This window comes from Microtus ochrogaster, unplaced genomic scaffold (assembly GCF_000317375.1).
Source record: "Microtus ochrogaster isolate Prairie Vole_2 unplaced genomic scaffold, MicOch1.0 UNK51, whole genome shotgun sequence".
Lineage (NCBI taxonomy): Eukaryota > Metazoa > Chordata > Mammalia > Rodentia > Cricetidae > Microtus > Microtus ochrogaster.
Window position 1 is genome coordinate 2,407,221 of NW_004949149.1, and position 27,368 is coordinate 2,434,588.

Consider the following 27,368-nt stretch of genomic DNA (forward strand, 5'->3'; position numbering starts at 1 on the left):
AGACCAGGCTGGTCTCGAACTCACAGAGATCCGCCTGCCTCTGCCTCCCAAGTGCTGGGATTAAAGGCGTGCGCCACCACTGCCCAGCCTGGCCTGATTTCTTAAAAAGGCTCTGCTTCCCCAAATTGAGTTGTCCTAACTCCTCAAAAAGGACAGCAAATATGGGGATTTATGTCTAGGTTGCAAGTTTTAAGCCATTGATTTATATATCTGTCTATGCCAGTATCTCACAGGCTCAATTCCCGTAACTTTGTAGTAAGTCGTGAGGCAAAGGAATGTGAGCCCTCCAAAAACCGTTTTTCCTTTCAAGATCGTTTTGGCCAGTAGGGTCACTTGCATTTCCAGAGAGTCTGGGGTCAGCTAATCAGTCTCCAGAGCAAGGCCTCCTGTGGTTTGGATGGGTGCTGGGTTGGGTTGCAGGTGAGTGTGGTGTGGGTTCCCATGGTGGCCGCTCCAGTCTGTGGCAGAGGATCTGCTTCTGTTGGGATCTCTGTTCATTTCTTTGAGCTGCTCGTAGCTGGCAATGTGTTAAGTCTGGCCGTTATTTCATTGTGCTTCTGAATATTTCCACTTTTGATCCTATTGGAAATGGAATTGCTTTCTTTCATTTGACAGTTGGTCACTGCTAGCATATATACATGGAGTTTATTTTTGTATATTTATCCTGCATCTTTTTTTTTTTTTTTTTTTTGGTTTTTCGAGACAGGGTTTCTCTGTGGCTTTTGAGCCTGTCCTGGAACTCGCTCTGTAGACCAGGCTGGTCTCGAACTCACAGAGATCCGCCTGCCTCTGCCTCCCGAGTGCTGGGATTAAAGGTGTGCGCCACCATCGCCCGGCGTGCATCTTTAATATATTCATTTTCCCTATTTTGGCTTTGTTTCCATTTACCTAGTGATCAGTCATGGGCGTACCTTCTCAGTACTTGTTGCCCAGTGCTATGTCCCTTTTTGAATAGTGTCTGTCTCTTGGTCTGCTTTTGATGGGGCTTTTGTTGGTTTGTTCGTACTTTGTGTTTTTTTGGCTATTGTTTTATATGAATTTCCTGTATATTTAAAAAAATATTAGTATTGGTATTATTTATGTTTTAGTATGCGTCTGTGTGTGTATTTGCCATTCGTGTAGGTGTTCTTGGGGACCAGTACACAGCATTAAATCATCTGGAGCAGGAGGTACAAGTACTTGTGAGATGCCTGACATGGCTGCCAGGAACTGAACTCGGGTCCTCTTCGAGAGCAGCAGATGCTCTTAACTGCTGAGTCATCTCTCCAGCCTGCTTTTTTTTTTATTCTTTTGTTTATTAGTATGTGTATTTGGTGTGTGTGTGTGTGTGTGTGTGTGTGTGTGTGTGCCACAGCATACGTGTGGCGGTCAGAGAACAATGTATTTTGCGTTGATTCTCTTTCTGCGCTGGCTTCCAGAGATCAAACTCAGGGACCAGGCTTGCGTGAGGAGCACCCTTACTGAGACACCCAAATTTCTGGTATAATTTTGTATTTTGGATAAATTGCTCTTTACTGGACGCATGGCTTATTTGTGTTTTCTTCTGTCTTGTCTGTCTCCTTTGCACTCTCTTTTACGAGCCAAGCCTTTGAGCTTACACAATCTCACCTGTGTCTGCTTTTACTGCCTGTGGATATGGTTGATATCATATCCAAAACCTACTCTGTCAAGAAATGTCCTCCCTGTCTTCCTCTGGTGGCTTTTTGGCTTGTGATCCGTGTGTGTTGATCGGGACCGTAGTGTGAGGCGAGGGTGCAGTCCATTCTTCTGCGTGTGGGAGCTCAGTTTTCCCGATGGTGATGTGAATCCACACTGACGTTGAACTCCAGAAGGGTTTTCCGTCTTCAAGGATCTTAACATGAATATCTCAAACCAGCAACTTTTGCCCCATTCTGCAGCCCCTGCCTATCATCCAAGGGCTCCCCTTCCGTAGTAGGGACCCATTGTTACTAGGAGGACCCTCAGCCTTGCCCCTCCTGCAGCGTTAGAAAGCCCTTACCTCTTCCACTTCCTTCTACATGACTGGCACCACTGCAGCGTGCTTTGCAGCTGATTGACAGGCACTCCTGGGAGGAATTCCTCCTTCCCAAGTGAAATTTTAACAAATCTCTTAAATTAAAAGCAAAGAGGGTAACTCAGAGTGAGAGCTCAGCCTGGCTAACTCCCCGTGTCAGCCCTCAGCATTCTGTGTGAGCTGGGATCGCAGTTTTGTGGCCCTCTAGCTCGTGTGGGAAGGTGGAGAAGCCATGTTGCTGAGGGACTGAGAGGGAAGGGGGCACAGGCAACCGGCCAGTCTAGCCGTCAGTGAACACACCCTGCAAGGTGATTTTCTTTCTTTCGGTTTCCTTTGATGGGTGGGAAAGGAGAGCTTCAGTCAGCCCATGCTATCTGGAGCGGGAGAGCGGGACTTCAGCTTTTTTGATGTCCTGTTTGTGTGCTTCCCAGGGGCCATCAACGAGAAGGCCACACACCCCGGGTACTATGAGGACCTAGTGGAGAAGTCTATGGGAAAATATAATCTCGCCACCGAGGAGATTGAGAGAGACTTACACCGCTCCCTCCCAGAACACCCAGCCTTCCAGAACGAAATGGGCATCGCCGCGCTGAGGAGAGTGTTAACGGCTTATGCTTTCCGCAATCCCAACATAGGGTATTGCCAGGTAATTGCCATGATCTTGTGTCTGAGGAGGATTCAAAGTGTCCTCCGATCTTGATCCAACCTCAGTTCCTATGATCCTGACAGCGGAGCATTCAGATGGGATCCTGTACCAGATCAACCAGCCAGGAGTTTAGAGTAAGCAAGGAAGCCAGAGCTGATGCAGCCTTGCAGCAATGGCCCGGAACCCGGCAGGCAGCGGACTTGCAATCCGCTTCTCCAGGTTCTCCCGCCATCTTTCCTCCCTCAGCGTGATCGCTCTTAGAAAAGGGCCTGCTTTTTCTCAAAATACTGCTCTACACAGATTCCAGTCTGCTGTAAGGAGACATGTGGGAAGCCGGGGTATGCATATGGGGGTAAGGACCCCAAAGCTGAAAAGTTTATGTGGGGAAACAGCAACAGCACTCTATACCTCTTCTCCTGGAGGCCTCTGAGCTGGCTAGGCTGCTCCGCTATCAGCTGTTGGTCCTTACCTCTGTCTGGGAGACTCCACGCTGACCCACCCAACGTTCGTCATGTCCAGTCCTTAGGGCCTCGTTGGTCAGTCCTCTGCGGAGCTAGCCTCCTGCCTAACATTTATTCTAACAAAGTAAACATGTCTTTTGCTGTGTTTGCCAGCAGATAAAGGACAGGAAGGCTCTATCTGCGCTAATAGAGTCACTACAGCAGGGTCCCTCAACCTTGACACCGTCAGACTTTGTGGATTAGAGAGATGTAGGGAAACTCAACGTGGTCCAACGGATGTTGTAAAGGATTTTTGTTAATGATCTGCTTAGGAGACATTCAACCACACAAAGTAGAATTTAGCTAAGGGGGTGCTGTTCCCTAATACCCCGAAGATAAGTAGTATGCTAACCAGACCTTTAGTGATAAGCAAAATTCATGATGACGTCAATATCTGTTCACCAGAGCTGGTCCAGCCATCAGAACCGTCCACAAAGGATGCTGCCTCCAGCAGGCAGCTAGCTTAAGGGGGCAGCTCAAGGTCACAGCCAGTGTTGAGTCCTGCCAGATGGGCAGATGGTCCTGGGCGAGCACTATTTTAAAAGAACGACCCTGGTGTACTTAAGAAATAACAGTGACACTGTCTTTGCTGAGCCTCCATCTGCCCCATGGCCGGGCTCGCAAGCCCTGTCTCTGTTTCAGTTGTACCCAGTGTGAGTGGAGCTGCGACCTAAAGGAGATTTAAGGACAGTGTGTGCGAAATACAAGCCCTGAGGGGCATAGACGTCAGTAAACTCCCGTGGGGTCAAGGCCATCTTGGGCGGTAACTCCAGTCCGACACCTTGCACACCGCGTGCTTTCCCATCATCTCCAAGTGCGCAGAGTGGCTTCTCACTGGGAGCGCATTGTTTCTGCCGCGAGGGAATCCTTGGTCCTGGGGCTGCCCAGTGCTCTGCTGCCTGTTCGGCAACATCTCCAACTCCCACCCACCAGGCTACAGTATAAACCCCTGCTCCGAAGATTAACACCCCCGGATATTGGCAAGGTCCCCCCAGGAGCACCACCACCATGAAGGCTAACCACTGCCTGAGAAGGGAGCCAACGGCGCGCCGCAGTTCCCGTCCTTAGCTGAGGGACTGACTAGTGAGGGTCTTCTGATGACCCCTGACCTGCCTACCAGGGCATCCTGGGGGCACATACTCGGCTGCATGCCAGGCTTGTTAGGAGTGCCCTACTGAGTCTTCTTAAGCCATGACCGCTTACGCCACTGAACCTACAGCTTTTAACACAGGTTGAAGTGAATGTTTTAACGCAGTCTAACAAAAAGAATATCGTCCACACAAAATTAAAATAATGTCTCGTACTGGTACCTCGAGCATGAGTGAACATTGGGAAACTACAAGACAGTTGATCCAGATGCAAAGACCACATTATTGGTGGATTTTTCTGGGCCGTCCATGGAAAAGCTGAAGGAGACATAACTCTTAGGCACACTCATCTTTCTCCTACATGTACATGTATACACACATTTCTTTTTCTTCTTTTCTTCTCTCTCTCTCTCTCTCTCTCTCTCTCTCTCTCTCTCACACACACACACACACACACACACACACCTGTTTCCCTATGCTACATTTATCTTTTTAATAGTACTTAATTTAAATGTATCTTCAAGTCCATTCATTAACTTTACAGTGTTGTTTTTTCTCTCTGGTGGCAGCATTCAAGGCTGCTGGTGAGCTTGTCTCGTCGCTCCCCCGACTCTCACGTCTCATACAGAACCCATGAGAAATTAGAGCCATGGACCTCTGTCTTGCCTGAATGGTTGAGGAACTGACCTTGGTTGTGACCTTGGACTAGAACCCACAGGCTAATTCTCAAGTGGAATTTTAATAACCGCTTCCCTTGGAACAATAAGGCTTGCAAGAAAGAACCTTTTCAGTTAAACACCTTTTAGGGGATTTATATTGCACAACTCTGATGAGTGGGTATTGGTTTCTGGAAGATCAAAGGAAACCCAGGAGCTACTTGGCTTCTGACAAAATAGAATTCATTTTTATCTTTTGATCTTCATTTTTTAATTAAGGGACGGTTACCGTTGAGCCGCTTAGTGGTTATGGGCTTTCTGATAATATCTTTTAATAAAATCTGGTTACTTTGGAATTTAAATCACCTTTGTTCATCCGAGCATCTTTTCCTAGATGGAAGTAAGGGAGGAGGGCTCCAGTTCTGAAAGGTCGCCTTGTTCTCTGCGGACAGCCTGGAGCCCTGTGGACTTGGTTATAGGAACTGTTTGTGGGAGGTGAGAGGGAAATAGTTACCTCCCCTGAGTTAAGGATTAAGAATATTGAAAGGATTTAGCAGGCTGAGAGCTTTGTTAACCAGGCTTGGGGCAGAGGCTCTGGGGTCAGGGCTTGCCTGCACATGCCTGACTCAGGTAAACTGTGCTGCCAGGGAAGACCCTGGGCAATCGCTGCGAGGACTTTCCATTCTGAAGGGCCTAAGCAAACAGAACGCAGAATACTCAGCAAGCTTTTGTGGCATGGAAATCCTAAGCTTATTTGTCTGGCTTTTCTTGGGAGTTTATTGGCACCTGCAAGAAAGACTAAGTTTTCTTCCTTCCTTCCTTCTCTTTCCTTCCTTCCTTCCTTCCTTCCTTCCTTCCTTCCTTCCTTCCTTCCTTCCTTCCTTCTTTCCTTCTTCCCTCCCTCCCTCCCTCCCTCCCTTCCTTCCTTCCTTCCTTCTTTTCTGGGCAATGTTGTGAGTGAACTATATCGAAGACATAGACAAACACACATGTGTCTTTCCATAATTCCAGAATTTCCTGAATAACAATAAATCCACAAGGTGTTGGGGGTTTGATGGTAGCACTTTGCCAGCTCCTTCCACCTCCGTGGCAGTCTGACCCAGCTTTAATACAAGGTTTTGTTGTTGTTGCTGTTTTTTAAACACTTATTTATTATGTATACAGGGTTCTTCCTGCATGTATCCCTTCAGGCCAGAAGAGGGCACCAGACCTCATTATAAACAGTTGTGAGCCACCATGTGGTTGCTGGGAATTGAACTCAGAACTTCTGGAAAAGCAGACAGTACTCTTAACCTCTGAGCCATCTCTCCAGCCCTTAATACAAGGTTTTAATTCCAATCTTGATTACTATTAACTCTCATGTGAAACATCATACAGTCAGTCAGTCTGTCTGGGCTGTGAAATGGATCCAGAGGGCTATAGAGGCAGTGGAAGAGTCTCTGTTTTCAGTCACAGACTGACATGAATGTAAACAGAGCCTATGTTGATAAGGAACCCAGTTCTGCTGCCAGGAGGAAGCTGCTGCCATAGCATCAGGTGCTGAGGGTCACAGGTTCGACAGAGCTGTAGAGGGAAACAGGCAAGCCTGCATGGGAGGGAGGGTGGAGGAGCAGACCAGTCAGCCTTGTCAACAGTGGGATAACCCTGGGGCGACCTGGAGCCCTCTGCCTGCTTGTCCTGTGTGTATTCACTGGGTGTCAGAAAACAGGGTGTCAGCTGCTCCCATTGTGTCCTCAAGTCTGAGGGTTCACGCGGGGGCACAAATCACCCTGCATTCTCAAAACGGAGTCAGAAGCTGCTTGCCGAACAGCATGCCCTGAAGTCCTGCTGGCTTCTAGGTTGGAGTAACTCAGCGTGGGCATAGCCCCTCAACAAGATGGCGTCTATGAAAATCCACCCGCTGTAAGTGGACTGTGGCTGACGACTTCCTCTCTTCTCCCTTTAGGCCATGAACATCGTCACCTCAGTGCTGCTTCTCTACGCCAAGGAGGAGGAGGCGTTCTGGCTCCTCGTGGCCTTGTGTGAGCGGATGCTTCCCGACTACTACAATACCAGAGTTGTAGGTGTGTGTGGCTGTGGTTAAACACCTTAGCCTGTCTTACTGGGAAAAGGACTGTAGCACCATGTTACTTCATCTCCTCGGAGCCAAAACCCAGCTTAGGGGAGGAAGGGTTTGTTGTGGTTCTGAGTTTCCCCTACAGTCCACCATTCGGGGAAGTCGCAGCAAAGGGAGCACAAGGCAACTGTCACACTGGGTCCCGCTCGGCAGAGACATGAATGTCGGTACTCAGTCTGATGTCCCCATTTTGTTTAGTCCAGGACCATGCCCTTAGGACAGTGATGCCCACATTCAGGGTGGTCCCTCACATTTTAGTTAAACTCCAGTAACAACTTCCTGGGAATGCCAAAAGGTGTGTCTCCTAGGTGATTCCAAATCCAGGAAAAAGACCCGTGTGGCACCAGCTTAAAGCGTCAGCAAGCCAGTGGTAAACGTGAACAGCTAGAATGTTTGAGGACTGGATGGCTCAGAGGTTAAGAGCATTGACTGCTTTTCCAAAGGTCCTGAGTTCAATTCCAGCAAGCACATGGTGGCTCACAACCTTCTATAATGAGTTCTGGTGTCCTCTTCCAGCCTACAGGCAAAAATTCAGACAGAATAAATTAATAATTATTAAAAAATAAAGTTTTGAAAGGCAATTCATGCCCTGGGACCCCACAGCTAAACAAGGGCTTAGCAGTGCCATGGTCAGTTCTTACTGTCACTTTGTCATAACCCAGACTCACAGGGGAAGAGAATCTCAATGAGGCATTGTCCAGATCAGGTGAGCCTGTGGGGATATCTGAGGAGGATTTCCTAACTGCCTTAATTGACATAAGAAGCCCCAGCCTGAGTGGACAGCACCATTCCCTGTTTGGGGTCCTGGGTTGTGCGGGCACAGAGAAGGCTAGCTGAGCACTAAGCATAAAGGTTCTCATTTTTCTCTGCTCGTCTGTGGGTGTGAAGAGCTGCAGGTTCACGTTCCCTTGAGCTCCCTGTGGTGATAGACTGTATCCTGGACCTGTAGGCTGAATTCCTAATCCCTTGAGCTCCCTGTGGTGATAGACTGTATCCTGGACCTGTAGGCTGGACCTCCTAAGCTGCTTTCCTCAGGACGTTCTATCGTAGCAACAGAAGCAAAAGTCGAACACAGCCCATCCATTTGATCTGGTTCTCCAGGAAGATGTAGGGCTAACCGATCCTGTCCTGTCACCCACTCAGGGGCCCTGGTGGACCAGGGAGTCTTCGAGGAGCTGGCACGAGACTATGTCCCACAGCTGTACGACTGCATGCAGGACCTGGGCGTGATTTCTACCATCTCCCTGTCGTGGTTCCTTACGCTGTTTCTCAGCGTGATGCCCTTTGAGAGTGCAGTGGTGGTCGTGGACTGTTTCTTCTATGAAGGAATCAAGGTGATATTCCAGCTGGCCCTTGCTGTGCTGGACGCCAACGTGGACAAGCTTCTCAACTGCAAGGACGATGGGGAGGCCATGACAGTTCTGGGAAGGTAAGCTGTGTCTGACCTTGAGGCCACCTAATGAGCTTGACTTAATTGATCAAAAGACCTACTATCCTGTGTGACCAAGGACATATTCTTTTCCATTTTTTAAAGTAATATCTATGAGGGTAGCTGCCCCTTGAGCGTATGCAGAGGACATTGGGCATCTCTTCGTCCATCACTCACCACCAAGCCTTTTGAGGCAGGGTCCCTCCCTGAAGCTGGAACTCAAGTTTCCCTGACAAGGTTGGAAGTCAGCGAACCCCGGAAATCCTCCTGGCTTCTGTCTTTGTCGCCCTTAGAACTGGAGTTGCAGCATGCAGGGCATCTGGCTTGTGACAGGGGTGCCAGGACCCAAACTCCAGCCCTCAGGACCACACAGCAAGTGCTCTTAGCCCCCAGCCGTCTCTCGAGCCCAATATTCTTTTTCTTTAAAGGGAAAGGGTGTTTGTTTCTGCTGTTAAGAAAATCTTAGTCAGGTCTGGTGTTGGCTCAGTGTAATCCAGCTGCTCAGAAGACTGAGGCAGGGGGATCATATATTCAAAACCAGCCTTGCCAACTTAGTGAGAACCAGTCTCAAAATAAAACATAGAAAGGGGACATAGAGTTGTTTAGCATGCAGAAGGCGCTAGATCCAATCCCCAGGACTTCAAAGAGGAAGAGAAAAACAAACAACAGAAAAAGGAAATCTCTAGGTTTTTGATTTAATAGGTACAATCTCAGATCTATAACTGAGACATTCCAGTTCCTTTCCAATGATAGCTGGTTCATGTCTTAACCAAGGTACCTAGACAGTGTGACCAACAAAGACAGCACCCTGCCTCCCATCCCTCATCTCCACTCGCTGCTCAGTGATGACGTGGGGCCTTACCCTGCAGTGGACATCTTCAGACTCATAGGAACATCCTACGAGGTAGGTGTGCTTCCCAGCTGCGGGATAACAGTGCCCAGTGTTTCTACCCAGCTCAGCCGGGCATGGGTCCCACACTGCCTCTCCCACCGTCTCGGTCCAGCTTGCGCTGTCATCATAGATACAGCAGTCCAACTGCTTCAAAAAGACAGGATGGATTTCTCATGGTTCTAGAGCCTTGGAAGCCTAAGGGTCAGGTGCTTATGTATTTACAGCTTCATCTTTCTGTTTCCTTGGACACCATCCATGTCCTGCCGGTGGGAGGAACCATGTCCTCAAGGGGCAGAAGTTCAGGAGAAAGAACCTGCTTCTGCAAGCCCTTTCCAAAGCATCCTTTCTAACCTAAACTCCTGCAGATAAGACCCTTCCTGTCAGTGCTGTGGCAACTGGGGATTAAGTTTAGACTTGAGTCTGGGAACAGACAGAAAGCCCGTCCCCTTTTACATTGTGAGAATTGGTTATTGGAGGCAGGCAACTGCCTATGAGCTAACAGTTTTGCTCTCAGAGATGGACGCTGAGTGGATTCCGGGATTTCTCGTGAGCCTTAACGTGTTGTATGACAAGCTCTGGCCCTTTGACACATGATCTAAAAGCATGTCAGATTTACACTCAGTGGACTGAGGAGCCATTATGGGAAAGCTTCATAGATGACTCATTCCTCATTTCCACACTAGTTAGAAATCCCACGAAGTACATAGTTCCAGATACGACGGTTGTTTACTTATGTATTTTTAATTTATTTTTCCTGAGAAAAAGTCTTGTCATGTCTCTTGGGCTATCCTTTCATTGTTACCAGTATCTCACTAGAGATGACCACTCAGTCACGATTTATAGTCAATTGAAAAATCCTGATTCCGGTCAGCCAGGACCACACCCAGGTATTCAAGGAGCTAGGTGTGGCCTCGACTGTCCAGGTCACTGGGCTTTTAAAGGCAGAAACCACATCCTGGTATCTCGGTTGGCAGTTTCACAGAAGCAAACAGTTTAACAGACACTGAGATAGTTAGTTAGCATAGGGGGTTCCACACAGGCAGGTTAAAGTAAGTTAGATAAGTTAGTTGGGACATCCTGACTTTGGGTTTCTAGAATAGAGCTGGGTAATTTTCCATGGGGTTCTCCATCAAGGATTCCAAATTCTAGTCAATCCTGCATAGGCCTCAACAAGAATACAAGATGGAGGAACCTCTGCACCGCCTTGCCCTGTCCCAGAAGTTTTTAATCCTCCTAGCTCAGCCTCTTGAATCCTAGAAAATCTTAGCAAGGCCTGTGCCACTAAATTTGGCCTTTGATGGTTACGTGTGTGTGTGTGTGTGTGTGTGTGTGTGTGTGTGTGTACATGCATGTGGTGGCCAGAAGTTAATGTCAGTTTTTGTCCACCAATCGCTTTCCACCTTACTTTTTTGAGACAAGATCTTACTAAACATGGAGCCCCATACTCTGTCTACCTTCCCAGAAGGATCTATAAATCCTCCTGTCTCTGTCTTCCAAGTACTGTTTTTTTGTTTTTTTGTTTTTTTTTTTGTGAGGCTTTTGGGGATTAGAACTTAGATCCTCAACCCCGAGCTGCAAGCCCTTCCCTGGCTAAGCCATCACCCACCCCCACAGTCACTGTAGAGGCTCACTGAGCTGCTGTTGGGACCCAAAGACTTCCCTCCCCTGGGAGCTTCTCTCTCTCAGCCACCGTTAAATGAATCCCTTCATCATTAATGACAATCCTTACCAACCCCTGCACTGGTTGTTTAGTGGAAATAAATGTGACGTCTTCCTTTCTTCTCTGAGACGGAAGGACGTGCAGGCAGTGCTAGGCAGGCTAGCATTGAAGAGACGACCAGCTCACCGAATGCCTCTGTGGATTTCTAGCCCCGCAGATGCTGTTGAAGAAGCATGGAGATCGACAAACACTCCTCCCAGGCTCTACATCCCTCAGCCTGGGGGCAGGCGCTCCCTTTTCCCATCACACACAGCCTCAAATCCGAGCTTCCTTCCAGACAGGCTGTCGACGCAAGGAAAACACACATGACTGAAATTTAGTTCTGCCTCTGATATGTGAGGAGAATCTCTGGAGTCCCTAAGTGGCTTTCCCATGTAAAATCTAGTCTAGGTCACTGTCGTGGAGAGAGCCTTTTATCCTGTCGTGAACATTTCCGCCAATCTGCAGGTGTCCCTGTGTACCTTAGTACATATTTTCAGAAACACCAATTTTGCTCCTTTCCAGAAATTCGGAACAATCCGGGCAGATTTGATTGAACAGATGAGATTCAAGCAGAGGTTGAAAGTTATCCAGACCCTGGAGGACACCACCAAACGCAACGTGGTAAGTCCTCAGAAGGGTGAGGGGTGAGGGGATACCTCAGATTCCCCCTTCTTATGCACATTCCTGCTGGCTCCTCAGATCCAGCTTCACAGAACTCGAAAGAAGAGCTTAGAGGCTCTCTGGGCATGGCATGGCATGTTGTGAGTGTGCTGGGGTCACTGTGCTTGTGCTTCATAGGTACGGACCATCGTGACAGAGACCTCATTTACCATCGACGAGCTGGAAGAACTGTACGCTCTTTTCAAGGTAAGTTTCAAAGTAAGTTCAAGTCCACGCAAAGAGATGAAAGAACCTGCTCTGACTGTGCTAGGACTTCTGAATCTTTCTGTTAGGTGGTCCAGGAGTTCCATGGGTCCCCAGTATGCATAAGGAAGAAGGCAGAGCCCGGAGAACAAAGCTGTCATACTTAATAAGAAAAGCAAATCAATTACTAGCACTAATTTAAGTTGACGTTTTAGCTCATTTCCTCGCCAGATGGGTTTTTCTCTTGGACCTCAGACACAGAACCTGGGTCTCTAAAACTCTATAGAATAGTGGTGATCAAGTTCAAATTCTACCTGGAATTCTTTTAATTTCTTTTTCTAAGCCCCAAGTCACCCTTAAAGAAAAACACTATGTAGCTAGAAGAAGAAGCTTGCTTTGTTAAGAGGTCTGGTTAGTTTGAATTTGTTGCCTCGGAAGTCTGCTGGGCTGTGGTTGGCCTGCTCTTCAGTCCTGGGCTGTGGTAATACAGAGCTTTGTGGTAAAGGGGCCTGGACCAGAGAAGTCACCGCATCTTGGCAGCCAGGGGACAGAAATACACCAACAGAGGGTCCAAACAAGACTTGACACGCTTCCTTCAGCCAGCCTCTACTTCCAGAAAGTTTCTATCATGGCTCAATAAGGCAAATGTGCAGTAGGATCAAAAACCCATTGCCATTGTTCTTGAGTTCTCAGTAGTCCTCATTGTCCACTATGTTCAGCGAGTCTGGTTTTATCCCAGGCTTTTTCAGACCCAGGCCAGCTGGCCTTGGTGAGTTCCCGATAGAACATCCCCATTGTCTCAGTGTGTTGGTGCACCCCTCGTGGTCCTGAGTTCCTTGCTCGTTCTCTCTCCTTCTGCTTCTGAGGCAGTTTGGATGTTCACCTTACTAGACCTGGATGGAGTTGGGTGGTCCTTGGACTTCCCACAGGGCAGGGAACCCTGATTGCTCTTTGGGCTGACGAGGGAGGGGGACCTTATTGGGGGAGGAGGAGGGAAATGGAAGGCAGTGGCGGGGAAGAGACAGAAATCTTTAATAAATTAATTAATTAATTAATTAAAAAATAAGGCAAATGTGCTTTCTTATCTCTTAGTCACTAGAGGGCGCCACGATCTCTCTCTTTTTGTGTGTTGACTCGATAGATCAGTGTAGTATGGTCCCGCATTCTTGGAATGAGGCATTGATTTCTGTGCAGAGCATCAGGAAGCTGTCGCTGGCCAAGCTCTTCATTCTATCCCTGACATCTCTTAGACATCTGGGTTCTCAAGTTCGCATCCTGCATATGACAGAAAGAGCACACGCTTGCAGACCTAACGCCGTGCCAGGGGTAACACTATGTGATTTGGAGCTCGATGAGTGGGAGTGACCGCTCTGTGTCATTTTTAGGCTGAACACCTAACCAGCTGTTACTGGGGCGGGAGCAGCAATGCCCTGGACAGGCACGACCCCAGCCTGCCTTACCTGGAGCAGTACCGCATCGACTTTGAGCAGTTCAAGGGCATGTTCGTGCTTCTCTTTCCCTGGGCGTGCGGCACTCACTCCGATGTGCTGGCCTCCCGCTTGTTCCAGCTGTTAGATGAGAACGGGGACTCCTTAATTAACTTCCGAGAGTTCGTCTCTGGCCTGAGTAAGTCGGTGAGATATTCTTGCATGAGTTGGATGGGGTCAATGGCGTGGTAACCTGGGGTTCCTCTCTGCTTCCCTCGGAGGCCCTACACTGGGTCTAGAGGAAGGAGGAGCACAGACAAGGATCACATGCTGGTTGTAAGGTCGTGTTTAGTTAACAGCTGTATTATATGGACCATCTACAGCCTTCTACATGAGACAGACGTCAGCATGAGTTCAAAATATATTATCGGAGTGCTTGTAAGGTGGCCCAACAGGTGAAGGCACCTGCTGCCAAGCCTGATGATCTGAGTTCAATCCCCCAGAGTCTTCAGAGTGGAGGAAAAGGGCCAACCCCCAAGAGTGCCCTCTGACCTTCATACAAGAGCTGTGGCACACACACACATACGCACATGCACACACATACATACACAACCGTAGATATAAGTCATTAACATGATGTAGGCTTTTTTAAAAAAAAATACATTAATGGAGAATGCATACGGCAGTAAAATCCTAATGGAATCGTCCAACACTATAGGTTTCCCAGAGAAAAAGGAGTATCTAGGTCAGTAGTTCTCAACCTGTGGGTCGCAACTCCTTTGGAGGTCAAAGGGCTCCCAGGGGTCACCTAAGAGCACTGGAAAGCACGGATATTTACACTGTGATCCGTAATGGCAACAAAGTCACAGCTGAGTCACAGCAGAAATATTTTTATTGTTGAGGAACTGTATTTAAAAAGGTCACAGCATTAGGAAGGTGGAGAACCAATAATCTAGATGGTAGGCTGTATGCTTCTGTTTTACAAAACAAATATAATAATTAAAAATATGTCCTATATAAAAATAATTGCCCATAGGTAAACCTTTCTAATATGTAATTTTATGTTATTTTCTAAGTAACATTAAATTTATTTTAACAAAAGACTGGAAAATTATAGTATCTCACTGTCTAAGTGGAAGTCTTTCCTGTCTGTTTCCTGGCTAAAGGACTACCCACAGCTAGGACAAGCGAGTGCATGCACACACACGTGCACACAAGTGTGCACACAAGCGTGCACACACACACATGCACACACACATGCACACAAGCGTGCACACACACTACCCACCTGACAAGCAGGGCACCCTATCCACCTTGCTGGCCTTATTATTGGATGAAGAAAATGTATGGTAGGAGACCTTGGCCCACTTGATGTGAGGCTGGGGTGTATTTTGTGTCTGGCTGCCAGAGAATTTCTCTCGAGGTCTGCCCATATGGTGCCTTTGCGTCCGTCCTTTTTCTCGCTCCTGTGACAGAATGTCTAACTGCTGACTTAAGGCTAACGGGCTTGCTTTGGCCCACAGTTTGGGGCTCATCACAGTGGGGAAAGCATTGGCAGCAAGAGCGTGAAGCATCGACAGGTCACACTGCGCCTGCAGTCAGGAGCTCAGCTGCTGTCTCACCCCTGTTCAGTCTGGGACTCCAACCTTGTGGGTTCCCCTGACCCCAATCAGCCAGGATGCAGGGGAGCTGGGGATCTTTGAGTACAGCCCCGGAGATTATGTCACAGGTCAGCTGTTTCCCGAAGCAAGGGGAAGGAGGACAGACAAGCAAGGGGGAAATGCACCTAATTCTCGCATCTGCATCCCTGATTAATCACATAAGCTGCATATGTGGCTTTTAATGCCCCATTGAGAAGCCCGTGGGAGGCAGTGCAGGGAGGAAGCGGCAGGGGCCGGGGGCTTACCAAGCACATCAGTTAGGTTAGCAGACTTCTGGCCACGTGATTTCTGACGAGCCGGTTCTCTGGCAGGGAAACAGAAGCTTAATTGATTCTAACTTGACATGACCTTTGTCTGTTTGGAGTTGAGTGGGTTCAGGTCTGATCAGCACAGAGAGAAGCTCTCTGGGAGATGTCCGGGACATGGGCAATGAATGCTCGCTCCACTGTCCCTCATCTAGTCTGGAAGCCCGCACACCCCACATCATGTTAACACTAATATCTAGGATGTGTTTTCCAACACCAGTGAACTCAATCTAGAACCGCCCTCTTAGATGCCCAGGTGAATGTAGGTGCTATTAAACTGACAGCCAGCAGTAACCAATTGTGCCTTGCACCATATGCTGTAAATGGTGTATCCGGGCCAAGAGGAAAGACCAGCGTAGAGCCAGTAATGCCTCCAGAAAACACCCACCCCCTGCAGAAATAATGGCCAGAGGAAGCTGGAAGTGTATTACTCGGGAAAGTCCTCTTGGGTTAAGTAAGTCTCTCACTGTAATTAGATATAGCCTTGTACACACACTTCAGGCAGGCGTGTGTGTGTGTGTGTGTGTGTGTGTGTGTGTGTGTGTATAAACGCAAACTGCTTTGAACTGACGAAGGCTAACACTCCTGCAGTATTGTCATGCTAGGCACTGAGCCAGTGCTTTCTATGTATGTTTTTACTTTGCCCTAAGGCAAAGAATTCCAACAGCCCATGGACACAGCTTGTGCAGTTACTGTCACACTGAGTAAAAGTCACTGTCACCTGTCTCACTCAGTTCCGGCTGCTTGAACAAAGTGCTTCTTAGACTGAGTAATTTTTACACAAGAGAAATGAATGGCTCACAGTCCTAGAGGGTGAGAACTGCAAGATCAAGGGAACATCCCATTCAGTTTATACGGTGGATCCCATTCAGTGAATACGGTGGATCCCATTCAGTTTATACGGTGAATCACAGTCAGTTTATACGGTGGATCACATTCGGTTTATACGGTGGATCACATTCAGTTCATACAGTAGATCCCGTTCCCATTTATACAGTGGATCCCATTCGGTTTATATGGTGGATCTCATTCAGTTTATACGGTGGATCCCATTCAGTTTATACAGTGGATCACATTCAGTATGTACAATGGATTACAAGTCAGTTTTTTACGGTAGACAGTTCCTTCTCTGTGTAGATCATGATGCAAATGCAAGCATCGCCCCTGGAGTCCCTTTGGTAAGGACACCAATCACATTGTCAACACCTTCCTGACCTACTCACCCCTCGAAACCAATGGCTCCATCACACTGGAGGTCAAGGTTCAACAAAGGATACCAACCTTTTGGGTCTACCTGCCTACTGTTAACGTTGCTGTTGACCGTGAAAGAAACAAAAGCTAAGTGAAATCAGATGACTTGCAGAGACTGCATAACCGTAACGTCCTTTCCCACCTGGATGCCGAGTCCTTACTCCCTCTTCTGAACTGTCTCATCCTCGGGGACTTAAATATATATTTCTAAAAGATTTTCTGATTTCAGGAGTAACTCAGAGGAAAGTAGCAGGATTTTTTTTTATTGAACCTTATAAAGTCAGAATAAATTAAAATGCAGGTTAGAACAAAATTAAAACATTTCAGGAAACTAAAAAAAAAGCATTGAGTAATTTAGAGTTAATCTTAAATGTGTTCTTCTTTTATTACTGAATTCATAGTTGTTTAGGATATTAAGGTCCAGTTTTTCTTTTCCATTAATAATTCACTTAGAATACATAAAACTCCTGAGTGTTGGGATTAAAGACGTGCGCCACCACTGCCTGGCCTACATAAAACTATTAATCTAGCTGATACATTTAAAATCATTGTGTGTATTAATATATATAGTTTTATTGTCCTGGGATCTCAGTGTCAGGGTCATTGGTAGACTTTTCTGTTGCTGTCTAGTGTCACAAAGGGGAAACTGAGGACAAGGAAAGGCCAACTCTCCTGTAGTGCACAGTGAGAACAAAACATTTGGAACCAAACCTCCTGGTGTGAGAGTCTTAAACCCAAGTAGGTCCTAGGCAGAACTCTTGTCACACAATGCCTTGGTTCACTATATAAAAAGTAGACTTTTACAAGAGCTCTCTAAGCCTGGGGACATCACGAACTCACAGGACCCATTTCACACTGGTTCTTCCATGATTCCTAGGTGCTGCATGCCATGGGGATCTCACAGAGAAACTCAAACTCCTGTACAAAATGCACGTCTTGCCAGGTAAGTGGCCCACGCAGGACAGCGTGCATCTGGCGCCCTGGACCTGACTCTCTGTCTCTTCCTTTGCTGGTACCTGTCTGCCTGTCGGCCTTTCGCAAAGGCCAGGCCGAGTTGCTGGTTTTCACACGCGTTCCTGGAGGAGGATATCCTTGATTTGATTCTCACTTGCCTGTCTCAGAAATGAGCCGAGCTCATAGAAGACATCACACCTCCTTCAAGAGAAAGGGTGCAGAGGCTTTGGTGGCAGGTGGGACACAAACATTCCAAGGGAAAAAAAGAGATGCTGGAGGCTTCTGTTTTGTTGTTGTTATTGTTTGTTTTTTGGTTTTTTTTTTTTTTTTTCGAGACAAGGTTTCTCCGTAGCTTTTTGGTTCCTGTCCTGGAAGTAGCTCTTGTAGATCAGGCTGGCCTCGAACTCACAGAGATCCGCCTGCCTCTGCCTCCTGAGTGCTGGGATTAAAGGCGTGCGCCACCACTGCCCGGCCTTGAGAAGCAGTTTTAACATTGCTGGGACCAAAAGGTCCTGCTGCTGAGGCCTGGGGCTCAGTTCTAAACCAGTCTATCAGATACTAAAGACAATAAAAGTGAAGGCGGATGGGAGTAAATGTGGGTGTCTGTAGCAAACAATGTCCTACAATTGGCCCAGAAAGTATTATTTCAAAGTCTTTGGGAAATCTCCCTGACAGAGAGGAAAACGCACAGGGATGCAGGTGTGGGGTTAAAGACAAAATGGAGACGCCCACAGAGGCCTCTGAGGTGCTTCTGTCCTCCATCCCTCTTGGATAACTTCATTTTTGGTCCTACCCCTCCCCCCATCATTTGCCTGAGTGAGGAAACAGTGTTGAGTCACAGCCCACCACTCTCCACAGAGCCATCCTCCGATCAAGACGAGCCCGACTCTGCCTTTGAAGCCACTCAATACTTCTTTGAAGACATCACCCCAGAGTGCACACATGGTAGGTGACCTTTCTCCCTCAGGGACTGCAGTTCAATCCCCAAACTCACATTTTAAAACAAATGAGGTGTGCATAGCATACATTTGGAACCTCAGCTCTGAGGATGGCACAGATTTCAGCCAATTGTTTACTGAAGAATATTCAGTCAGAAACAGCGCTTCTAGATTGAACATGTGCAGCCCCGTTCTTTCCTTGTTTTCATTTCCTAAACCCTGGGGTGTTCCAACTGTTTACACAGCATTTACATCTCATTAGTTGCAACCCAGAGACAGTTTAAGATCCGTAGGAGGGTGTGTTTAGATTGCACACAAGTGCACAGCAGAACTGAGTGCCTGTGGATTCTGCTGTCCACAAGATGGTCCTGGAACCAATCCTCCATGGAGTTCCATCTGGCCCATTTCAGGAGTTTGCCAACCCCTCATCTGTGTGATTGTTTGGTCTGTGAGGATGCAGTTTGGCCTAAATACACACCGTGGCTCACTGCACCTCTCTCCAAAGGCATGCGTTACTCCTGTGGCTTCTGCCTTGGGGTCCAGCACTCCACACCGCTGCCTCTGGGCTTGGTTATTTGTTTTGGTAATTTGTTTCTTAATTCTTGCTGTATCTGAACAAGTGCAGTGTAGGCCTGGTTCGAACCCTCGGGTGTGTGCCCAGGGTTACTAGAGGAAAGGGAAGCAGACTCTGCTGTCTTGTGGTCCACAGTACTGTTGAGGAGCAGGTATCGACAGGGGGCTAACTCTGCATATCGTTACCTTGGCAACTACAGGCAGAATCCTGCCTCAGAGCCCCAGTTCCTTTGTGGATAGTGGAGATGATAGTTGCCAGATCGGGGGTGCTGGAGACCTAATGAGATCAGTCTGTAGTTACAGCCCCTCATGCAGTCCTGAGCACACCCACTGTTCTTCACGTGGCCAGCTGTGTATTTGCATCCCTAACATCCCTGTTAGGGATGTCCATTTCAGAGAGGATCCTCTTATGTAAAAGCTTCTGAGATGGTCACATACCGCACTATGGAATGTCCTTAAACAATGCTTCTCAGAGTGTTTTTCTAACTCCAGAAGTGCTGCTGCTTCATGTTGGATGTTTTGAAATACATACATCTATATACATACACATACACACACACACACACACATACACACACACACACACACACAAGATAGGCTGGGAGGTGGTGGTGCACACCTTTAATGCCAATACTTGGGAGGCAAACACAGGTGGGTCTTTGTGAGTTCAAGGCCAGCCTGGTCTACAGAACGAGTTCTAGGACAGTGAAACGAACAAGAAACAGAGAAACAAACAAGCAAAAAATTGTGTGTGTGTGTGTGTGTGTGTGTGTGTGTGTGTGTGTGTGTACCACAAACCATGTGTGGATGACAACCTGCCAGCATCAGTTCTCTCCTTGTGTGGGTCCTAGGGATTGAGGTCAGGCCAGTAGGCTTGGGAGCAGATGTGTTCCCTGCTGAGCTCAACTTGCCGACCCCCATTTTTATTGTTTTTTTTTTTTTAAAGGCAGTCTGTCTCTGAAACTTTTTGTGTTTATGTATGTGCTTGGTTAATTATATTTTCTGTAAAGTTGAGTGAGAGTGTTGATGTCATTAGAATTTTTCTAAAAACAGTCTTCCTTTCCTCTGATGCCCACCAAAAATCGTCTTGTCCCAATGGGTCACCACCCCCACCGCCAACATACTGTGTTACAGTGTTATGAGAATAAACCATACCCAAAGTCTTCCTCTTCCAAAGTATCTCTGATGCCAAAATCTGGATTTCTGCCTTGGGATTGAAGAAGGCAAAAGTTGATGGAGTCCCACTCTGACCACACAGTGTCAGGTAAAGATGACCAACTCTACCCGAGGCCCTGGAGGCCACCTGTGTCTGTCCCAACAGATATTAATAAAGAGCTGTGACAAAGATGGCTTTCATATTCAAGTGAGGCTCCACCCTTTCCAGTCATAGGCACCAAGGAGATTTCCTGTGCTATGGTTGACAGGGCTCCAGACAGCAGGCAGAGTGCCACTGAGAAGCTCCATGGCACCATGGCCAGAGTTCACAGAGGTCACTGTTATGGTAAAAGTAAAATGCTGTAGGTCCCAGGGGGCTGCAGCGGGCAGTGGGTCCTGAGACCATGCTGCAAGTCCCCCAAAGTGGCAGTGGGCTGTGGGTCCAGAGAGCAGCCAGTCTGAGGCAGGGACAGCGCAGTTCCCCAAGTGGCTGCAGTGGGCCATGAGGAATAGCTAGTCCCAGGCAGGGAGCCACGTGGTGGGTGAGAGACCTTCACTGGGCAGCCAGTCCCGTGATGAGAGTCAGATAGATAGGCATGCCATGAGACCACACCGCAGGTCTCTGAAGACAGCTGGTCCTGGGCAGAGAGCCATGTGGTAGGCGAGAGACAGACAGATAGGCACACCATGCAGAGTGAGGTTGGATATTTATTTAGTGGGTTATGGAGGGGAAAGGGGAGAAAGGGAGAAGAGCAGAGAGAGAGAAACAGAGTGGGGGAAGAGGGGAAGTCACAGCAGCAGCTACCTCTCTGGGAAAAAGACAGAAAAGGGAGGGACTCAGACTGGAAGCTGAAGATCAGCTTGTCTTGGTGGGTGTGGCTTGTCTCTTAAAGGGACAGGACAGATCATTACAGTCACCATGTCCATCTGCACCAAACTGCAGAATAAGGGGAAAGCCACCATAGATCCAGGCTCAGGTACCCTGGTCACCAGAAGAGCCACATCCCTGAAGAGCATGGGTTCACCAACTTAATGCAGATGAATTTGAAGATGTGGTAGCTGAGAGCTGGTCCATTCCTGATAGCTATGGGGTCAAATTTATCACCAGTTGTGACCCCCTGGACAAGAGCAGGCCCTGCACTCCTAAGTGCTTCCACTGCGCTGAATCCTATATCCATCAAATCGTGCTCAGTAATAAAACTCACACCCCTTCTGGGAGAAAAAAAAAACTCATAACTTTCTAAGCATGGTTTTCAGACGTTTGCATAATAACCACAGCTCGGGTTCAACCATGGATTAAATATCACAAGTGTCTATTTGTCTCCTGAAGATTTTTCATGAATCAGGTTAGAGTTCCTCAGTCACATGTCGAGGCAACTTGAAAAACCAGCCCCCTTTGGGGTAGGTGAGGAAATACAGGACACACTCTTGAAGCCAGTCAGCTCCACCAGAATTGAGGGTGTTGTACTTCTTGGCTTCCAGGTGTGTGTGTCCTGTAATGTCTGTTTTGCACAGATCGTCAAGTCCCCCAAAAACCAACAAGGAGACCGAGTCCCGCATGTAAAAGCAAAGAGCCTTTATTTTATACAAGTTTGCAAACTTGGTCTCTCCACATGTCCAATGTATTGGAATAAACGGAGAGCCCCGAGCTCAGTTAGAGTTGGGTTTTTATAGTAGTAAAGGTGGGGGTGAGGGGTTTCTGAGGTTCAGGACCCCTAATTGGCTGACATTTGTCTAGGGGTGTCCTGGTGAGTGTGCTGGCAGTTGGTCCTATCTACAACAGTTGGAACCTTAGGCGTTTCCTTTAGATGGTCTGTTCTTGGGTGGTGCTCAGATAATCTTAGTTTATGGTCCTTCCTGCAACCAGGTATTGCTTCAGAGTAAACTGCTGAGACCCCATTAGGGTTATCATGGCTGAGTCCTACTCTGGCAGGTGATAATGGTTGGAAGAACTTCCTTTGGGTGGTCTGTTTCTCATTGCTGGCTCCTGCAATGTCCAATTTTATGAAGAAAACAAAGTTGTGGCTGGGCTCTTAAAACACTGTATTTTAGAGAAGCCAAATTACGAGGGAGAACATGTCTTCCCCTGGCTCCCACTAGCATCCCGTGTCCCTGGGACAGTCCGTTCCTTGATTCTGTTTCAAGTCACTGCGCACACTTGAGAAGTGAGATGGGGTTTTAATTTTTCATTGTACAATAAATCCCAGCTGTGAGAACTAAATCTGGGGCCATCCTTCATCCAGGGGTAGGGTTGTCAGATAAACTATGAGTCATCCAGTCAAATTCAAATTTCTAAAAAATAATTGTTTAGTATAAGTATACGTCATGTGATACCAGAAATACACTTTGATAAACAAGTTATCTGACATGGGATACTGGTATTTTATGTTTGTATTTATGTTTAAAGATTTTTATTTTTTGGTTTTTCAAGACAGGGTTTCTCTGTGCAGCTTTGGAGGCTGTTCTGGAACTCATTCTGTAGACCAGGCTGGCCTCAAACTCACAGAGATCAGCCTGCCTCTACCTCTCAAATACTGGGATTAAAGGCGTGTACCACCACCACCCCGGCTTAAAGATTCATTGTGTGTGTGTGTGTGTGTGTGTGTGTGTGTGTGTGTGTGTGTGTGATGAGTGTGGAGTAACAGGCAGTTTTAAGCCACCTGATGTGGATGTTGAGACTCAAACTCTGGACCCTACAAGAGCATCATAGCTCAAACAGCTGAACTGTCTCCCCAGCCAGTATTTAAATTTCTGTTTGCTGAAACATGCCAGTGTGCCTGTAGGATATTCGTGTTCTCCTGATAAGCCTGTTTCTTACTCTATAACACCCTTCTTTCTTCTGAATATGTCCGGTAGTCGTTGGGTTGGACAGCAGAAGCAAACACAGCGCGGAAGACGGCTTCGTCACAGTGAGTCTGAAGCAGGACAAAGGTACGGCTGTCTTCCTCTCTAGTTACCTGATTGCCGCCTGAGTTCCTGTTTCCTGGCCCACAAACACTCACCTCTTGGCATTTGCTTTGTAGGGAAGAGGGCTAATTCTCAAGAAAACCGTAATTATCTGAAACTCTGGACTGCAGAAAATAAGTCTAAGTCAAAAAATGCAAAGGATTTGCCCAAGTTGAATCAGGTAAGAGTCTATATAATAAAATAAATACTCCCCAAAACAGTGAGAGCTTGGGGTCCTTAACTCTTATCTCCTTGGGTTTGGGGTATTGGGGTTTTTTGGTTGTTATTTTTGTTGTTATAAGACAGGATGTGTGGTCCAGGCTAACCTCCAACTCACCTTGTAGCTGAGGATGGCCTGAATTTCTGACCTCCAGCCTCCACTTCCCAAGCACTAAGGTTACAGGCCTGTGCCCACCACACCCAGTTTGTGCAGGACCAAGCCCAGAAGCCAGGGCCTCGAGTCTGCCAGGCAAACACTCAGCAGTTGAGCTTCGTCTCCGGTCCTGTCTGCATTTATTTTTTTTCCGTCAAAATTGTGCTCAGCCTCGAGAAAACATTCTCCTAAAAGAAACTCTCAACAACGAAGTACTCAGTTTTGGGAGTCCATCCATCCACTCCTACCAGTAGAATTCCGTTTGGATGCTCAAGTTCAGGCTGTTTCCACTTCACTGTGTTCAGCAGTAGAAATGTCTAACACATCTTCCTATTAGAGGAGGGATATAAACAGTTAAAATCGTGAAATGGTGGGTTTCCAGCTCAGGAACAGACAGGGCACCAGGTTAGAGTGAAAGCATTGCTTCCTTACAGGGAAGTGAGGCGCTCTGTCCCGGTCAAGGCTATGATAGCTAAACCTTGGGGAAACCTTCATAACTTCAGAGATGGAAGACGAGATGAGTCTGCTGCCTCCTTAAGATTCTTCAGCAAGGAGAAAAAGAGAAGAAAGGAAAGTAAACAGGGTGTAATGCCTAGCATAGTGGCCCATGCGTCGTCCCGGTTCTGAGGAGGCAGAGAAAACAAGATAATGAATTTAAAACCAGCCTGGGTTATATAGTGAAACTGTGTCTCAAAACAACCAAAATGGAGGGGGCAGCAGCAAAAGAAGAAAAAAATTTAGCAAAATGTAGTTTAGTTATTGTGTGTGACGGGTGTGCCTTGTGTGCACAGGTGCACACATGTGGTACGTGTGCACACACACAAACGGAGGCCAGAGGAGAGCCTCAGCCACCACCCCTCAGGAGCAAAGCCACCGTATGTCTGAGACAGTCTTACTGGCCTGTAGCTCACCAGTGAGCCGCAAGGGCTCACCGATTTCTGTCTCCCCCTGTTCTGGGAGAGCAAGCACATGCCACCACACCTCCCCACCCTTTAAAATGTGGGTGCTTGGGAGACTGAGCCGTCTTCCCAGGCTCTGCTGTAGTCAGACTCTGGGTGATGAGTCTATGAATGCCTTTACCATTTCATCTTTCTAGTTTCATGGTTATTTCAGAATTTTTTTGAATTAAAAAAGAAATAGACTAATAAAGAGACCATAACACTAGGTCCATCCCTTCTCCAAAGAGCATTTTCCTGGGATCTTTAAGAGTCATAGTTTAGGGGCTGGAGAGATGGCTCAACGGTTAAGAGCACTGACTCTTCTTCCAGAGGTCTTGAGTTCAATTCCCAGCAACCTCACGGTGGCTCACAACCATCTGTAATGAGGTCTGGTGCCCTCTTCTGGGTTGCAAGTACACATGCAGATAGTATACTGTGTACTGTGTACATAATAAATAAATTTAAAAAAAAGAGTTGTGGTTTAATACTTGCTTAGTCCTTGTTCTTAACTCCTCCCCTCCCCCACTCCTTCTCCAGGGCCAGTTCATCGAGCTCTGTAAGACCATGTACAACATGTTCAGCGAAGATCCCAACGAGCAGGAGCTGTACCACGCCACGGCTGCAGTGACCAGCCTCCTGCTGGAAATCGGAGAAGTGGGCAAGTTCTTCATTACCCAGCCTGCCAAAGAGGAAGGCGTCACCGGACCACCCTGCAGCCAGGCCCTCCCGGGCATGCTCTTCCCCAAGAAGGGGCCCAGCCAGCCCTACACGGTGGAATCGGCAGAAGCACTCCCAGCCAGCCTGGCAGCTGACAGTGAGGAACACTCCCTGGGAGGGCAGATGGAGGATATTAAACTGGAGGATTCCTCGCCCAGGGACAATGGAGCCTGCTCCTCCATGCTCATCTCTGATGATGACACCAAGGACGACAGCTCCATGTCGTCCTACTCGGTGCTGAGTGCCGGCTCCCACGAGGAGGACAAATTGCACTGTGAAGACATTGGGGAGGACACAGTCTTGGTGCGTAGCGTCCAGGGTACAGCCGCTCTACCCGGGAGCAGCAGCCTAGACCAGGACTGGGCCATCACCTTCGAGCAGTTTCTGGCCTCACTCTTGACCGAGCCTGCTCTGGTGAGGTACTTTGACAAGCCAGTGTGCATGATGGCCAGAGTCACCAGTGCAAAGAACATTCGTATGATGGGCAAACCCCTCACCTCGGCCAGTGACTACGAAATCTCTGCCATGTCTGGGTGATAGGGGAAGACAGGCAAAGGAGTTTTTATGTTCGTCTGCATTGGGGGAGGGGGGTCTTTTCTTTTAAATTAAATATTTATTAGTACCTGGCTTGAAGCCTAGTGTTTTCATAATGTAATACAATTTAAACTGGTGAGAAATAGATAAACACCCCCAAAGTAAGGCACTAGCATTCTGCCTGTGGGGTATGGTGACCAGAATCTAGTTTATTCAGTGAATCCCCCCATAAAAACCAACCTGTCAGTGATATGTGTATTATAACTTAGTACTCTTGCTGTTCGGCTGTATCTGTGGTGTAAAACCAGTGCTGTCTGATGCTGACAGACAGGCGTGCTCTGTGCATTCGGGCTCCGAAATAAAGTTAGAAATGGAGCAATGCAAACACGAGGCTGTTTTCAGAAGGAAAGGGGATTGTTGACTGGGTAAATCCTGAACTACTTTAGTAAGTCTTAAAAATATTTTTTAAGATTTGAAATATATTTCATAAAAAATCCTCTATCCAAAAATCGTATTCTACACTGGTTCCCCTTCAAGGAGGACACATTTAGGTTCCAAGCAGTTATGAAAATGGAAGCAATGTTTACACGAGGCTGGAATGACAGGTTTGATCTGTGTGGACATTGACAACTTGCTCTGGTTATTTCTGTCAGCTGGGCCAGAAAGCAACAGGATCAGCTTTTTGTCTCAATTTTTGTCTTTGGAGGACTAGAAGTCTTGACGCTTCTCATCTGGGTCTTTAGATTCTTGTTACTCGTTGAAAATACAGCAAAAAAAAAAAAAAGTAACAAAAAAACAAAACAATGCCCTTCGCCATTCCCATACTTTCTGTAGAGTCAAGAAACTATATCATGTATCACGTATGACCAACTTTCCATAAGTCAGTGTAGATGTTATGTATGCAGTGAAGGGATTCTGCAAGACAACGTAACTAGATGTTTAAAACAGAACCTGCCACTTTCTAGAACAGAATAGAATGCTCTATCTGCTGAAGGGATGTGGAAATCAACGCTGGCACACCTGCACTTTGAATTCATGCTCGTTTTGTACCCTTAAGCCTTTGTTCATCTCAGAGGCCAGGAAACGCCCCCTTACTCTGGCCTCGCAATCACGCTCACGGTTCCTTTGCTTGTTCTGACATACTTTCCCACACACTCCCTTCTTTTATTACACACGCGTCCTTCATTTAGCTGTTGGAGCTATAATTTTTTTTACCTTGTTTACAGAATGATTTTTAAATTGTCAAATGAAGTAGTATGAACCTCAACTAGGGTAAATGTGAACAATTAAAATGCTTCAGAAGTGACCGCGTCTCCGCTCCTGAATTTCTGCCTGAGGCCCACGCTGTTTCTCTGACAATTTTATAGGGAAGCTATCATTAGACAATTATTGAATGGGTGACTATTTTGAGATAAGAAGCTGTGTAGAGCTAAGAAGATGGCTCGGTGGTTAAACGCTTGGTACATTTGGGTACGGACCGGTGCTTGATCCCCAGGACCTCTAAAGCATGCTGTAGTGGTGGCATCTGTAATTCTAGTGCTGTAAGGTGAGAAGGGGCGTGAAGATGGGAGAATCTCCAAACGTTCATGGGTCATCTAGGCATGGGCTCATACACAAGAACACACCCCCAAATACCTACATATAGAAATAATACAGAGAGAGTTTTTTAAAGGAAATACAATGCAGAAT

At 47.3% G+C, this 27,368-nt stretch overlaps 1 protein-coding gene across 1 annotated transcript in view; it reads left to right on the forward strand.

The window, feature by feature from the left end:
- The window catches only part of Tbc1d9 (TBC1 domain family member 9), a 113,420-nt gene extending 86,435 nt beyond the window's left edge, over window positions 1–26,985 (forward strand). Inside the window, exons 10-21 of the mRNA XM_005369548.3 lie at window positions 2,446–2,660; window positions 6,850–6,967; window positions 8,164–8,449; window positions 9,224–9,353; window positions 11,566–11,664; window positions 11,842–11,910; window positions 13,293–13,533; window positions 17,429–17,494; window positions 18,364–18,450; window positions 23,028–23,102; window positions 23,195–23,298; window positions 24,966–26,985. Coding sequence (XP_005369605.1) covers window positions 2,446–2,660; window positions 6,850–6,967; window positions 8,164–8,449; window positions 9,224–9,353; window positions 11,566–11,664; window positions 11,842–11,910; window positions 13,293–13,533; window positions 17,429–17,494; window positions 18,364–18,450; window positions 23,028–23,102; window positions 23,195–23,298; window positions 24,966–25,682 — 2,207 coding nt within the window. The 3' untranslated portion in view covers window positions 25,683–26,985. The remainder of the gene's footprint in view (window positions 1–2,445; window positions 2,661–6,849; window positions 6,968–8,163; window positions 8,450–9,223; window positions 9,354–11,565; window positions 11,665–11,841; window positions 11,911–13,292; window positions 13,534–17,428; window positions 17,495–18,363; window positions 18,451–23,027; window positions 23,103–23,194; window positions 23,299–24,965) is intronic.
- The last annotated feature ends 383 nt before the right edge of the window (window positions 26,986–27,368 follow it).